A 12,690-nucleotide genomic window follows, 5' to 3' on the forward strand; every position below is an offset into this window, starting at 1 on the left:
AACCCTTTCCTCCTCCAGTGGACTTGAATACCCTTACATGCATCTGTTTCCTCCTCCTGTCGTCCGTGTGGCAAGTGCACAATGTGTAATGATTTCCAATGGATTCTCATTTCTAGGCTATTTGCAAAAGGCAAATTCGTATTTCTCTTATTTGCGAGAGGGAAATGTTGCAATGCAAAAGCTAACAAACAAAAGGGTATTCTTGTTTTGTTTTCTTTTTTAAAGTAAATCAATGCTTTGTTGAAACCAAATATATCACAAACCTTGATATTTTAAAACTCTTTGAGTTGGTTGACTGTGCTAGGGGCGCTGAAACATTAGGATATACTGACAGAATAAATAACCTTCGACCTCCTGAAAGTCATTGAATACCAGCAGCACACAGAGTAATCACATCTACAAATACAAAGGTACTATAGCATGATTTTCTAAAAAAAAATGCAAACACACTTTTAGTGTAGGTTCTTTTGAATCAAGCCGTGTTTGTTGTGTGCACGCGCACCGGAATAAGTAATCCCACATAATGAATAGGCGGGTAATGGATATGTGTGTTTTGACCGCAAGTAACCCCATCGCTCCCCACACCTCGAGATTTACTTTGGTGACGCAGCAAGGAGGAGGTTCCTTTGGCGCTTTCCATAGTAACAAGAGATGGGGTGATCCTTCCGACCCAACGAGATTGGGCATTCTAATTTCACAAAAGGAATGGGTAGTGACCTGCTGGAACAGAGGGCTTTTTCAGTTCAGACCAATGAAGATCTCTGTGCAGTTAATGAACATCACTGAGAGTCTTTTCCTACATGGATCTTTTTATGACTTTAACAGACGCAGGTGTCAGCAAAGTGAAAGAGAGTCGTTTGAAAAGAGAACGCACGTTTGTCCATATGTAAATATATGGCTGTTGCGTTCAAACAATTAAATATGTAGCTTCCCATTGCTGTATTTCTTAGGAAAAAATATCTTATGATTAAAATTGTCCATTCCAGATGAGATTTATTCGAACTCATTTTGATTTATTCAGTTAGCCTATTTAATAATTGGTGCAACATTGTTGAAAAGTGTACAAACAACGAACTAATAAAATAACCAAATAAATCAGGAATTGAGTAGCCTATGTTCAAAGAGCCCCCATTGAGTCAACAGTGGGCTTTGGTAAAGAAATCGGATTGGTGAGGGAGGAAACAAATGATGTAAAACAAAATCACCAGAGGCAACATGCGACATTGTTGGAAAATCCGCCCGATGTAGTAGGCCTATTAATTTAATGCTCATTAAAAAGTTTTGCCCGGATATTAATAAGCGCGTGATCCGCGTATAGGACTACCTGACGAAATGTTACTTCATCACACCACACTGTTTAATTTCGAAATACGCCTTTTCTTTAAAATGTTTATGATCTACAATAGCGCGTAAGTTCATGGAGGATAAATCTGAAATACTGGAATATAAAAACATTTCTAAAACGATGACATGACAGCGCAATACTGTACTCATTAAATCTGACGTAGGCTACAGAGGAATCCATTATCTTAAATTGCACATGATTTTCAGATATATAGGTCAAAAAGGAACCCTATTTCCTTATATTAAACAATAAAATAAAACAGTCAACTGCTCAATCAAGAGGTCACTGTGAGACATCTCTGCAGAAAATAAAATGTAAAAGACCAAAAGATTCAATAATAAAATTGTCCATAGCATCATAATTTCGATCTTTTGTGGATCATATGGATGTACTGTAAAAGGCGAGTCCTGCATAATGAGGTGGAAATTCAGTGGAAAGGCTGCTCCTGGCACCTTGCACTTAAAGACGCTTATCGTCTAGGCTTTTTGTATCAGGTTTCCCTACTGCCGTTCATATAAGCAATTAATGAAAATGATATTCATATGCTATCATCTTAAAAGTGTGTAGCCTATAAGAAGCTTTCAGAACCTATCTGAACCCCTTTTTTTGACCGTCATTAATTGTTGTAACAATAATAATTGTAGCTTTTTTTTCAGAATTGATGTTAGGATACCAAAATGCATTTTTGTTAGCCTACGGTAAAGATAAAATATCATATAAAGTGAATTATTTCCAAATTAAATTCAACATTCATACTTGATTTCTTACAGCATGTTTTAGTTCTCCTTTTTTTCTTCATCACAGGTAAATCCAAAATGTCTGGAAAAAAAATGCAATTAAATTATTGCAAGACCTAACTTTGGCCCCACTTAAATACGTTTTCGATATGTGTGTATGCGTGTGTATGTACATGTCTTTCTATCCCGGTGGGGACTTAAACCTGAATACACACCAACTCATGAGGTTCAGTTATAAATCTATATATACATAAATCTGTGTACAGAATTAGTTTTTTTTTTTTTTTGAGAATGTAAAAATGCAGAAAGTGTTCTGTGAGGGGTAAGTTCAGGTGTAGAGCGGTACGCCTACACTCTCAGAAAAAAAGGTTCAAAAGTTGTCACTAGGGCGGTACCTTTTCAAAAGGCACACCTTTGTATAAAGAGTCCATATTATTGGTACCATAAAGGTACATGTCAGTACCCAAAGTGTACATATTAGTACCTAAAAGGTACAAAAATGTACCTTTTGAAAAGGAACCACCCCAGTGACAGCCTTTGGTACCTTTTTTCTGAGAGTGTATGGAGAGTCCCCGTAAACCAGACGTGTGTGTGTGTGTGTGTGTGTGTGTGTGTGTGTGTGTGTGTGTGTGTGTGTGTGTGTACATGTATTTCTATCCCGGTAGGGACTACAACATCAAGTCACTTTAGCGCCTCGGCTGATATCGTGGAGGGATTTCTTCTTCATGTAGCACTCCGGTTCGGGACATGCCACACAAGAGATAGTGCGGATCGATATCACAATAAGAAGAGCGCATTCAGCCCCGGTTAGTCACTCACACTAGGCTACTGTAGCGCAACTTATGATGTTACTGAGCATTTATTAAAACACATCGCAACCCAAAATTTTGAGAAGTCTAGCTCTTTCCAGAATGGACATTTTAGCAGTTCCCCAAAAGAGACAAGAGGGCTGGTACCTGCCTCTTATGGCACCAAACACAAAGGGACCGAAGTTTGCATGGCTTGATCCATCAAGAATCTATTGCAATTCACAGGTAAACAATCACTCTTGTTGCACGCCAAACTTTTCCCAGTGTGGACCTACAGTACAGGTCAAAAGTTTGGAAACATTACTATTTTTAATGTTTTTGAAAGAAGTTTCTTCTGCTCATCAAGCCTGCATTTATTTGATCAAAAATACAGAAAATGTAATATTGTGATATATTATTACAATTTAAAATAATTGTTTTTAAATTTATTATATCATTTATTTCTGTGATGCAAAGCTGAATTTTTAGGATCATTATCACATGATCCTTTAGAAATCATTCTAATATGATGATTCATTATCAAAGTTGGAAACAGTTCTGCTGCTTAATATTTTTTTCAGAACATGTGATACTTTTTTTAGGATACTTTGATGAATAAAAAGTAAATAAAAAAAAAAAAAAAAAAAAAAAAGCTATATTTTTAAAATATAAATATTTTGTAATAACAATATACACTACTGGTTAGTAATTTGGGGTCAGTAATTTTTTTTTCTTTCTTTTTTTTTAAATAAAATCAATACTTTTATTCAGCAAGGATGTGTTAAATTGATAAAAAGTGATAGTAAAGAAAATATATTATTAGAATATATTAATTTTTTTTTTTTTTGAATAAATGCAGTTCTTTTTAACCTTTTATTCATCAAATATATTAGACAGCAGAACTGTTTCAAACACTCATAATAAATCAGAATATTAGAATGATTTCTAAATGATCATGTGATAGACTGGATGTTACATGTGACACTGAAGGCTGGAGTAATGATGCTGAAAATTCAGCTTTGCATCACAGGAATAAATGATTTTTTTTTTAAGTATATTCAAATAGAAAACTATTATTTTAAGTCGTAATAATATTTCACAATATTACTGTTTTTTTCTGTATTTTTGATCAAATAAATGCAGGCTTGATGAGCAGAAGAGACTTCTTTCAAAAACATTAAAAATAGTAATGTTTCCAAACTTTTGACTTGTACTGTATGCATGTACATTTTTGAATAATCTAGCTTTAAAACTGTGTAAATTGAAGTCTGAAAAATAAAGACGTTAGGATGTGTTTGACTACCATGTGTTTTATAGTTTATAGTCTCTGCTCACTGTTTTCTGTCACTCCTAACTGATCCAGGCACTGTCAGATTGCGTAAAAGATCTTCTCAAACCATTTCAGAATGAGACCATTGACCTGGTGGCATGGGCTTCATCCTCGGTAACATTCTCTTTTGTAGCTGGTATGGAGCAACACAATCTGAACTTAAAAGACTATGTTTTTAGCTCAGTTCACATGTTGAAGTAAAAGTAAATATAACACCTGGTAAATAAGCTTTATATAGAATGGGATATACTTTAGGGACCATCTCTAAAGCGTGACTTAATGAAATTAATTTTAGTGCACTATTAAGATAATGTAACTGAAGTCTGACTGGCGAGAGTTTATTGACATTCTTGTAATATTACTTGCTGCAAGATGCAACACAAGGGATTTGGACAGCTGTTTTCTGTGAGAGCGTAATAGCTCCTGTTCACTTATCACTTATCAGTAGTGTTTTCATGTAAAATTTTAAAGGGATTCAGCCCTTGAATCATTTTCAGGTTGTGACAAGCATTATTGTATGCGAATAAGTATGAATCTTGTGAGGACTGATCTTTTCATTTTAGTTTAAATAGATTTGATCCAGTACATTTTTCATGTTTTAAGCATTCAGTCATATTGGTCATAAATAATCTGTTGTTGTTACACTAAAATACCAGTAGAGGTCACTATCAGATTGAAACTCAGATTTCTAACTTGTTACTGTTTAAAAATGGTAAAATAATCATTAATAATGAATTTCATGTATACTAAAGTTTTGATGAAAATATGAACAGTATTAAGATCAGTATTTAATTAAAAAAAAAACAGTATTATGATATATTAACACATTTGTAAAAACACCCATTTTATTTATCGAGAGGTTTTTAAATAAATAAATGGCTCATTTAAGGAGAAACATTTTATTATGAATAAAAATGTCAATCACAGGAAACAAAATATATAAGCCCTTATACTTTTAAAGTATTTAAAGCAATAATTTGAACACGTATCAAAAAAATTCAATATCACTTTTTAAGGAAAATTACCCTTTTAATAAACAGGATTTTTGATATAAAAAAATACATGTATCACTATTATTGCTTTTCATGCAACTCATGCACGATCCTCTTGTGTACCTTTTAAAATCACTACTGACTGTAAACTAAGAAAAACATGAGCTAATATGTAGCCTATTTTTAATGAACACAATTGAATAATCACTTATTATTGTGCATAGATCTCTTGGAGAAACCGAATACTGCTTTGCCACAAAAAATGCAAACCAACAAAGGAATGTTTTCTTTCATCCAGCAGATATTCAGTTGCACCTTATGAATAACAAACCACGCTGCTCTGTGTACAGTCGCATAGTTGGAATATTGTCCATCCAACTTTTCTTATCTTGTATATTCTCCCAATGTATGTATATGTACATTTATGTGTATGTTTTGCTTTGGTACTATTATATATTGGTGCAAATGTTTGCATTTTCACATGGCCAGTCTTTACTGACAACACTTGGTCTGTTTCTTCTTGGAAGTTGCATGCATGTTATTTGAGTCGCTGTTGATTTCTGTGTGGAGAAAATAAAGTTCAATTTAAAATCAAAGACAACGTGATCATATACTATTCTTCAGTGCATCTTTTTCTACAGAAAATCACTGCTTCATGATCTTTCATATGTAATAACACTGGAATGACTTTACTCTATTAATGAATTCAGAACAGTCAGGCAGGGGAACCAATAATATTTCATGATGCAATAAAATTCCAATGGATTAAATAATGTTGTTAAAGGAAGAGTTCACTTAAAAATCTAAATTAGCTGAAAATGTACTCATCCTCAGGCCGTCCAAGATATAGATGAGTTTGTTTCTTCAACTGAACAGATTTAGAGGAATTTAGCATAACATCAGTCCAAACAGCTGATAAAAACATCACAATAATCCACAAGAAATCCACATGACTTCAGTCCATCAATTAATGTCTTGTGAAGGGAAAAGCTGTGTGTTTGTTATAAACAAATCATTTTTAGTTTCCGACTAAAATATGAGTCTATCCATAATATGGCTTTCTCCAGTTAAAAAGCTGAGAAATATATACAGAATAAGCATTATTTACTCTCATTCTGACGGCACCCATTCACTGCAGAGCATCCACTGGTGAGCAAGTGATGTAATGCTTAATTTCTCCAAACCTATTCCGATGACGAAACAAACTCATCTACATCTTGGATGGCCTGAAGATGAGTGCATTTTGAACAAATTGAAATTTTTGGGTGATCTTTAATGTACTTACGAACAACTTCCCCAATACGCCTGGCTCCACTTTTCTCCAGCTCTGCCAGGACATTTGCCTCAAACGTTAAAGATGCCACTCTGAAGAAAAACTCTCTTACATTCTCCCCTACAGTCAAAGAAAGAGTAATTAATCTAATTAATAAACAGTAGCAACCTCTAAGGTTTCCCAAATACTTTGTTATACATTATTTACATAGATCTGATACAAATCCCATTAACATATAATACACTATAACAATATCTCTAGTCAGAATCTCACCAGACAAGGCGGACACAGCCCAGTACTCTGCTTTCATCTGATCTGCCAGTTTAATGGCGTCCTGCTCAATAAGCGTATACTGTGCAGGAGACTGCAGGAAAGACACACTGGTAAGACATATATAAATATATACATAAAGTATGTGGGAGAAAACAGTATTGGATTATGCATGGCCATGAATTTTAATATAAAAACATGTAAGTGTGATGTCAATTCAAAAATGTAAAAAAATGTAAAAAAATAAAAAGATCACTCACGCTCAGATCTTTCTTTGTGCCTACCAAGAAGAGTAATACACTGGTAGGATCATTCTCTTTCATTGCATCCTCCAGCCATTGCCTTAAGAAGAGGATGATACATTTCAATGTGTGAAGCACACTGTGTATTCGTTAACCCAGAGGGCAGAATTACAGTGATGATGTCATTTACCTTGTATGCTCCAGTGAAGCCACATCCGTCAAATCAAACACAATGATTACAGCTGTAAAACAGGAATGGGAGAAGTATAAGAATACCTCAAAAGAAAAAAAATAGAATTCAATAAATAAAAAAATCAATGGGAAAAATATGTACTTTTAAAAAAATAATACTTAAAAAAAAACATAAAATTACTGATTAGATGATTATCTAATTATTCAATAATTATGTTTTTATTATTATCAGGATATGTTATAATTTTTTTTGTATATAATATATATAATATATATATATATATATATATATATATATATATATATATATATATATATATATATATATATATATATATATATTTTTTTTTTTTTTTTTTTTAAATAATATATTTAATATTATCATCTGATGAGTCTTATACCCTGAGCTCCTCTGTAGTATGTAGAGGCAATGCATTTGAATCTCTCCTGTCCTGCAGTGTCCCACCTGAAAAATTAAAACAAAAACTAATTTGAAATAATTATAGAAAATACTTGTTTTAGAGACTGTCATAAAATGTACTTACAGTTGTAAACTGAAAGGCACCCCAAGAACTTCAAACCTCTCCATTTCAAAGTCCACACCAATGGTGGCCTTGTAATTTTTGTCAAAGACATCTTTACAAAATCTTTAAAAAAAAAAAAAAAATCAGTAGATTAAATTACTATATTCAGCCAAACAATAACTAAAGAGCAAGCTGAATTCTTTGATATGTCTGTTAAACATTAACCGGTTAACTCTGTAGCTTTTCTCACCTATTAATCAGACAGGTTTTCCCCACCGCCAGATCACCCACTACAATGACCTTGGAGATCTTAAACCTACTGGACAAAACAGGGAGGAAAAAAGCACTAAATAAAACAATGCTGCATAAACCATCCAAACAGTTCTGAAAATATCCTCAAACGACTGTTTCAACAAAAGATAACATCCCACCCCACAGTTCCTGTCCTCTGCTGCTGACAGGCCGTCTTCACCTTGCCGTGGAATTCATCCTCTGTGTTCAAAGCAGCACCTTTGTTGAAGCACTACAACAGGAGTGAATACTAACACTCATTACTTCAGGAAGCGCTCGAGGAAACGGATTACAGATCGGTTAAGTTGGACGGGTTTCAGAACAAACAATACCTTGAGCATCAGTGAATTGTGTGTAAAGGATGTACCTACCTGAGGAAGCTGGCTGATAATGCGGTCTTTCCGTACAGGGGGCAGTATGCTCATGATGATGCTTCTGCAGGAGAAACACAGAGTTATGAATCACAGCTTGGCATTTTGTAACATGGCACACCATTAAGGAAGAAATGAGTAATGGCTGCTGAGAATGAGGCTGACTTGCAGGATTAAAATAAAGGCCTATCTTTCAGTTTAGCGCGTTACTCGTGAGTAAATGTAACAGTCATGAAACAACGAACATTTCGGATTAGTTGTAATTTAAACAGTTGCCTACTTGGTCACAAGAGCGCCATAGATGTTGACTCACTAATCTGTGTCTGTTAATCCTGCAGTAAATCTGAGAACAAAGAGAAAAAAAACTAATTTGTGGCAAAACTTTTTGATGCCTCTTTTTATACTTTTGGTGCCATGCGTGCGTCTTACGCGTACATTATTACATTAACAACATAAGTATTAAGTATAGTAGTTTTATGACTAATATGATGTTGGCCTATCCGTGCTTCGTAACTGCTGCAACAAACAAACGTGCGCTTCTTACCTCAGGACTTTTTTTCTGTGAATGTAGCGCTAGTTTCCTGAGACAAAGACGTTTGAAACGCCTTTAAGGAAAGAAGAATAAAAAGGGAAAGAAACTAAAGAGAGGAGGGGGGTATCGGGCGGTTCTAGCATTCAAGCATCGCGTACAGTTTCCAAGTTTCTGAAGAAAACGGCAGGATATTCCGACCGACGGAAGCGCTGTGAGCGGCGTACAGATGGACTCGTCTGCTCCAATCCCCCGGTCTCTCCCCACCAAAACCAGGAAAGAGGGATAGAAACGCCTCCTACTGTCCCCGGCGTTTTCAGACCGGTTACAGCAGATATAATACTGTTGTTACTGTACTATTCTTTTAATATACTGTGGTTAGCAAGGTATGTTATTTTATTTTAAGGCCTATAGCTCGCAAACACTAAAAATATTGAATTTAGTTTAGAAACGTGCTCAGTTCACTAATAATTGTCATCCCTTGCTATAGTGCTATTTTTTAAATAAAAATAAATTAATACTTTTATTCAGAAATTATGCACATGTCAGTAAAAACATTTCTATTGTTAATAATAAATGCTGTTCTTTTGATATTTCAGCTCGTCGATGTATCCTGAACCAAAAAATGTACCACGGTTTCCACAGAAATATTAAACTGTTTTAAACATTGATAATAACATGAAATGTTTCCTGAGCAGCAAATCAGCGTATTAGAATGATGACACTGAAGAGTGGAGTAATGGCTGATGAAAATTACATTTTAACATATGCTACATTAATATAGGTCTAGAAAACACTTCTTTTAAATTGTAGGCTTGATACTTCATATATAATATTACTGATTTAACTGTTGTTGTTGTTGTTGTTGTTTTAATCCAGGCTTGGTGAGCATAAGAGACTTCTTACAAAAAAATAAAATTTCTTGCCGACCCCAAATTTTTCAACATTAATGTACAATCATGACCAAAAGTTTTGGCGGTGGCATAAATTTTGAGTTTTGCAAAGTTTGCTGCTTTGTAATTATTTTAAATAATTGCTAAAATCTTCATTGGCCAAAAATAAATAAATAAATAAATAAATAAAGTTTTTTTGATCCTGACACAAAATTGACTAATCATATTAGTATCATATGGGTATGGTATTTGTATTTGTGAGAAATTGTGAAGTTTTGAATGTGTGAGTGTGGTCAGGTGAAATCACTATCATACTAAATGGATTGTAAGAGCAGACTGGTTGCTTTAACAGGAGGAAGGAAGCGCTTCCGGTCATTGTGTTCTTGTTAGCAATGGTTAACTCCAAAGAAACGTGCAGCCACCATTGCTCTGCATCAGAATGGCCTCACATGCAAGGAATCTGCTACAAAGAATATTGCACCTGAAAGAACCATTTACCTGATCATCAACTTCAAGGAGAGAGGTTTGACTGCAGTGAAGAAGTCTTCAGGACATCCTAGAGTGTCCAACAAGCGCCAGGACCATCTCATGCTGAGGAGTCAGCTACAGAATCGTGTCACCAGCCACTTCTCTCCAAGAAAAACGTCAAGAACAGACTGAAATTCTGCAGGAAGTACAAGAATTGGACAGCAGAAGACTGGTGCAAAGTTGTTTTTTCTGATGAAGCTCCCTTCTGACTGTTCGGGCATCTGGAAAATCGATTGTTCAGAGAAGAAAAGGTGAACGCTACCATGAGTCCTGTGTTGTGACAAGTGAAGCATCCTGAGACCATCCATGTGTGGGGTTGCTTTTCAACCAGAGTGGGCTCTCTCATAATTCTGCCCAAAATCACTGTCATGAATAAAGAATGGTATCAAAACGTCCTGCAAGAGTGACTTCTTCCAACGATCCATGAGCAATTTGGTGATCCGTGCATTTTTTAAAGCATGGTGGAGCACCATATCACAAAGCAAGAGTGATAAAGAAGTGGCTCAAAAATCATTACATTGAAATTTTGGATCTGATGCCAGGCAACTCCCTGAATCTCAATCCCACAGAGAACCTGTGGTCAGTCCTCAAAAGGCGAGTAGACATTTACATTTAGACATTTAGCAGACACTTTTATCCAAAAAGCGTGGTTAATGCTAAATGAGTTTATTTAGGTGATTCTTGTAGATGGCTAAGGACTCAGCTGCTCGGATTGAATTAGGCAGGTCATTCCACCAGGAGGGAACATTTAATTTAAAAGTCTGTGTGTGAAAGTGATTTTGTGCCTCTTTGGGATGTCACAATAAAGTGACATTCAACGCAAACTTCTAGAGGGCACATAAGTCTGAAGTAATGAATTTAGGTAAAGGGGTGCAGAGCCAGTGGTGGTTTTGTAGGCAAACATTAATGCCTTGAATTGTTAGCGGGCAGCTATTGGTAGCCAGTGCAAATTGATAAACAGAGGTGTGACGTGCATTGTTTTTTCAGCTCGTTAAAAAATTAATCTTGCCGCTGCCGTGTTCTGAAGTCAAGTAAGTCACAGTCTGCTTTATTGTCAGTTCTTCCCTCATGTACAGCACATACATATAGAGAATTGAAATTGCGTTACTCTCAGACCCTTGGTTTCATACAGATGGCACAGATAGAGCCAAAAAATAGGAGGGAATTCCAGCTTCCTGACAAAAACTTGAATTAAACTGTCCTTCAGTCTGAAAGGGTCCTGGCCTGGAGACTCCGCAGTCTCCTCCCTGATGGCAGCAGACTGAAGAAGCTGTGAAAATCAGGTGGGGAGGATCACCTCAATGCAGAGGGCTTTGCGGGAAGAGACGGGTTCCATGTGCCCTGTCCTGGAGGGAGGGGAAAGAGAGACCAACGATCTTCTCAGCTGCTCTCACTATGTTGAGTTGAAGGGTCTTCCTTCATCCACCAACGCGTTGCAGGCGCCATACCACACAGTGATGCAGCTAGTCAGGATGCTCTCGATGGTGCCTCTGTTGAAGGTGGACATGATGGGGGCCTAATGGCTCTAGCTCTGGAGAAATTGTAAAGGTTTGATAGAACTGGTTGGAAGAATCTGCCAAGAGAGCATTGCAATATCAACTCAGCCTGGATAAGCAAGAAAAGCTTGCCATCAGGAGTTTTGTTAAGCATGAAAAGAAAGGGCCTGATCTTCTTGATTTGAATAAAGCAAATCATTGTTTTTCAGGATACCATAGTTTTTAGCAATGTGGCCTCTACAAAGTCAGCTGATCATCAAATTTGCAAACTCCCAAATACATAGAAACATGGAAAAAAATACTACAAATCTACAAATACTGAAGCTTGATTGTTTTGAATGAGTAATATTTTTTTAAAAACCTAGAAAATAGCTTTTAAAATAGATTTCATCTTAACACCATACTACAGTAGGTTTATTTACTGTTATATCTTTTATTTTAGATTTTTTATTTTTACCATACTACAACTCTCAGACCTTATCAGTTCATTATAATATAAGGTTTAAAAAAAAGCTTGTGATAAATCACTACATGTTCATAACTAGCATGTAATTGGCAGTTTTTCTAGTGTAAAGCTATGCAGTAAAGCATGTTGTTTCCGCTCAGCCACCAGAGGGCGCCATATTGCACAGACATAAATTCTTCTCTGCTGTTCTCCTGATAGATTGCTTAAGCTTAGCTTTCACACAACACACTAGATTAAGCAGGTAATACAGTCACATAAGAAATGAGACGAAATTGTCATGAGTTTTCCTCCAAGCATGAACAAGGCTGACAAGGAGGTTTTATTCATGTAACAGAGTGCTTCAGGGATGACATTTTTGTAGGCCAGTCTGGAAGTTAGCATTACCCTGACATCTTCAGCACTTACCTGCTGATAGCTCTTTCA

The 12,690-nt window shown here is 35.7% G+C and overlaps 1 protein-coding gene across 3 annotated transcripts; it reads right to left on the bottom strand.

The window, feature by feature from the left end:
* Window positions 1-5,077: 5,077 nt before the first annotated feature.
* Window positions 5,078-9,164, bottom strand: LOC109050736 (ras-related protein Rab-34-like). 3 transcript variants are annotated; one of them, XM_042771026.1, is made up of 12 exons: window positions 8,900-9,164; window positions 8,636-8,698; window positions 8,356-8,419; window positions 8,125-8,216; window positions 7,944-8,012; window positions 7,715-7,816; window positions 7,571-7,635; window positions 7,168-7,219; window positions 6,996-7,077; window positions 6,739-6,829; window positions 6,478-6,585; window positions 5,078-5,752 (listed from the first exon to the last, which is right to left on the bottom strand). In XM_042771026.1, exons 3-12 carry the CDS (start codon window positions 8,407-8,409, stop codon window positions 5,685-5,687), a joined length of 783 nt encoding a protein of 260 aa, XP_042626960.1. In that variant the 5' UTR covers window positions 8,410-8,419; window positions 8,636-8,698; window positions 8,900-9,164; the 3' UTR covers window positions 5,078-5,684. The 3 variants fall into 3 exon arrangements, with proteins under 3 accessions (XP_042626960.1, XP_042626959.1, XP_042626961.1); XM_042771025.1 differs by lacking the exon at window positions 8,636-8,698 and having other exon boundaries at window positions 5,080-5,752; window positions 8,900-9,163; XM_042771027.1 differs by lacking the exon at window positions 8,636-8,698 and having other exon boundaries at window positions 5,084-5,752; window positions 7,944-8,009; window positions 8,900-9,162.
* Between the last annotated feature and the right edge of the window lie 3,526 nt (window positions 9,165-12,690).

This window comes from Cyprinus carpio, chromosome A15 (assembly GCF_018340385.1).
Source record: "Cyprinus carpio isolate SPL01 chromosome A15, ASM1834038v1, whole genome shotgun sequence".
NCBI lineage: Eukaryota > Metazoa > Chordata > Actinopteri > Cypriniformes > Cyprinidae > Cyprinus > Cyprinus carpio.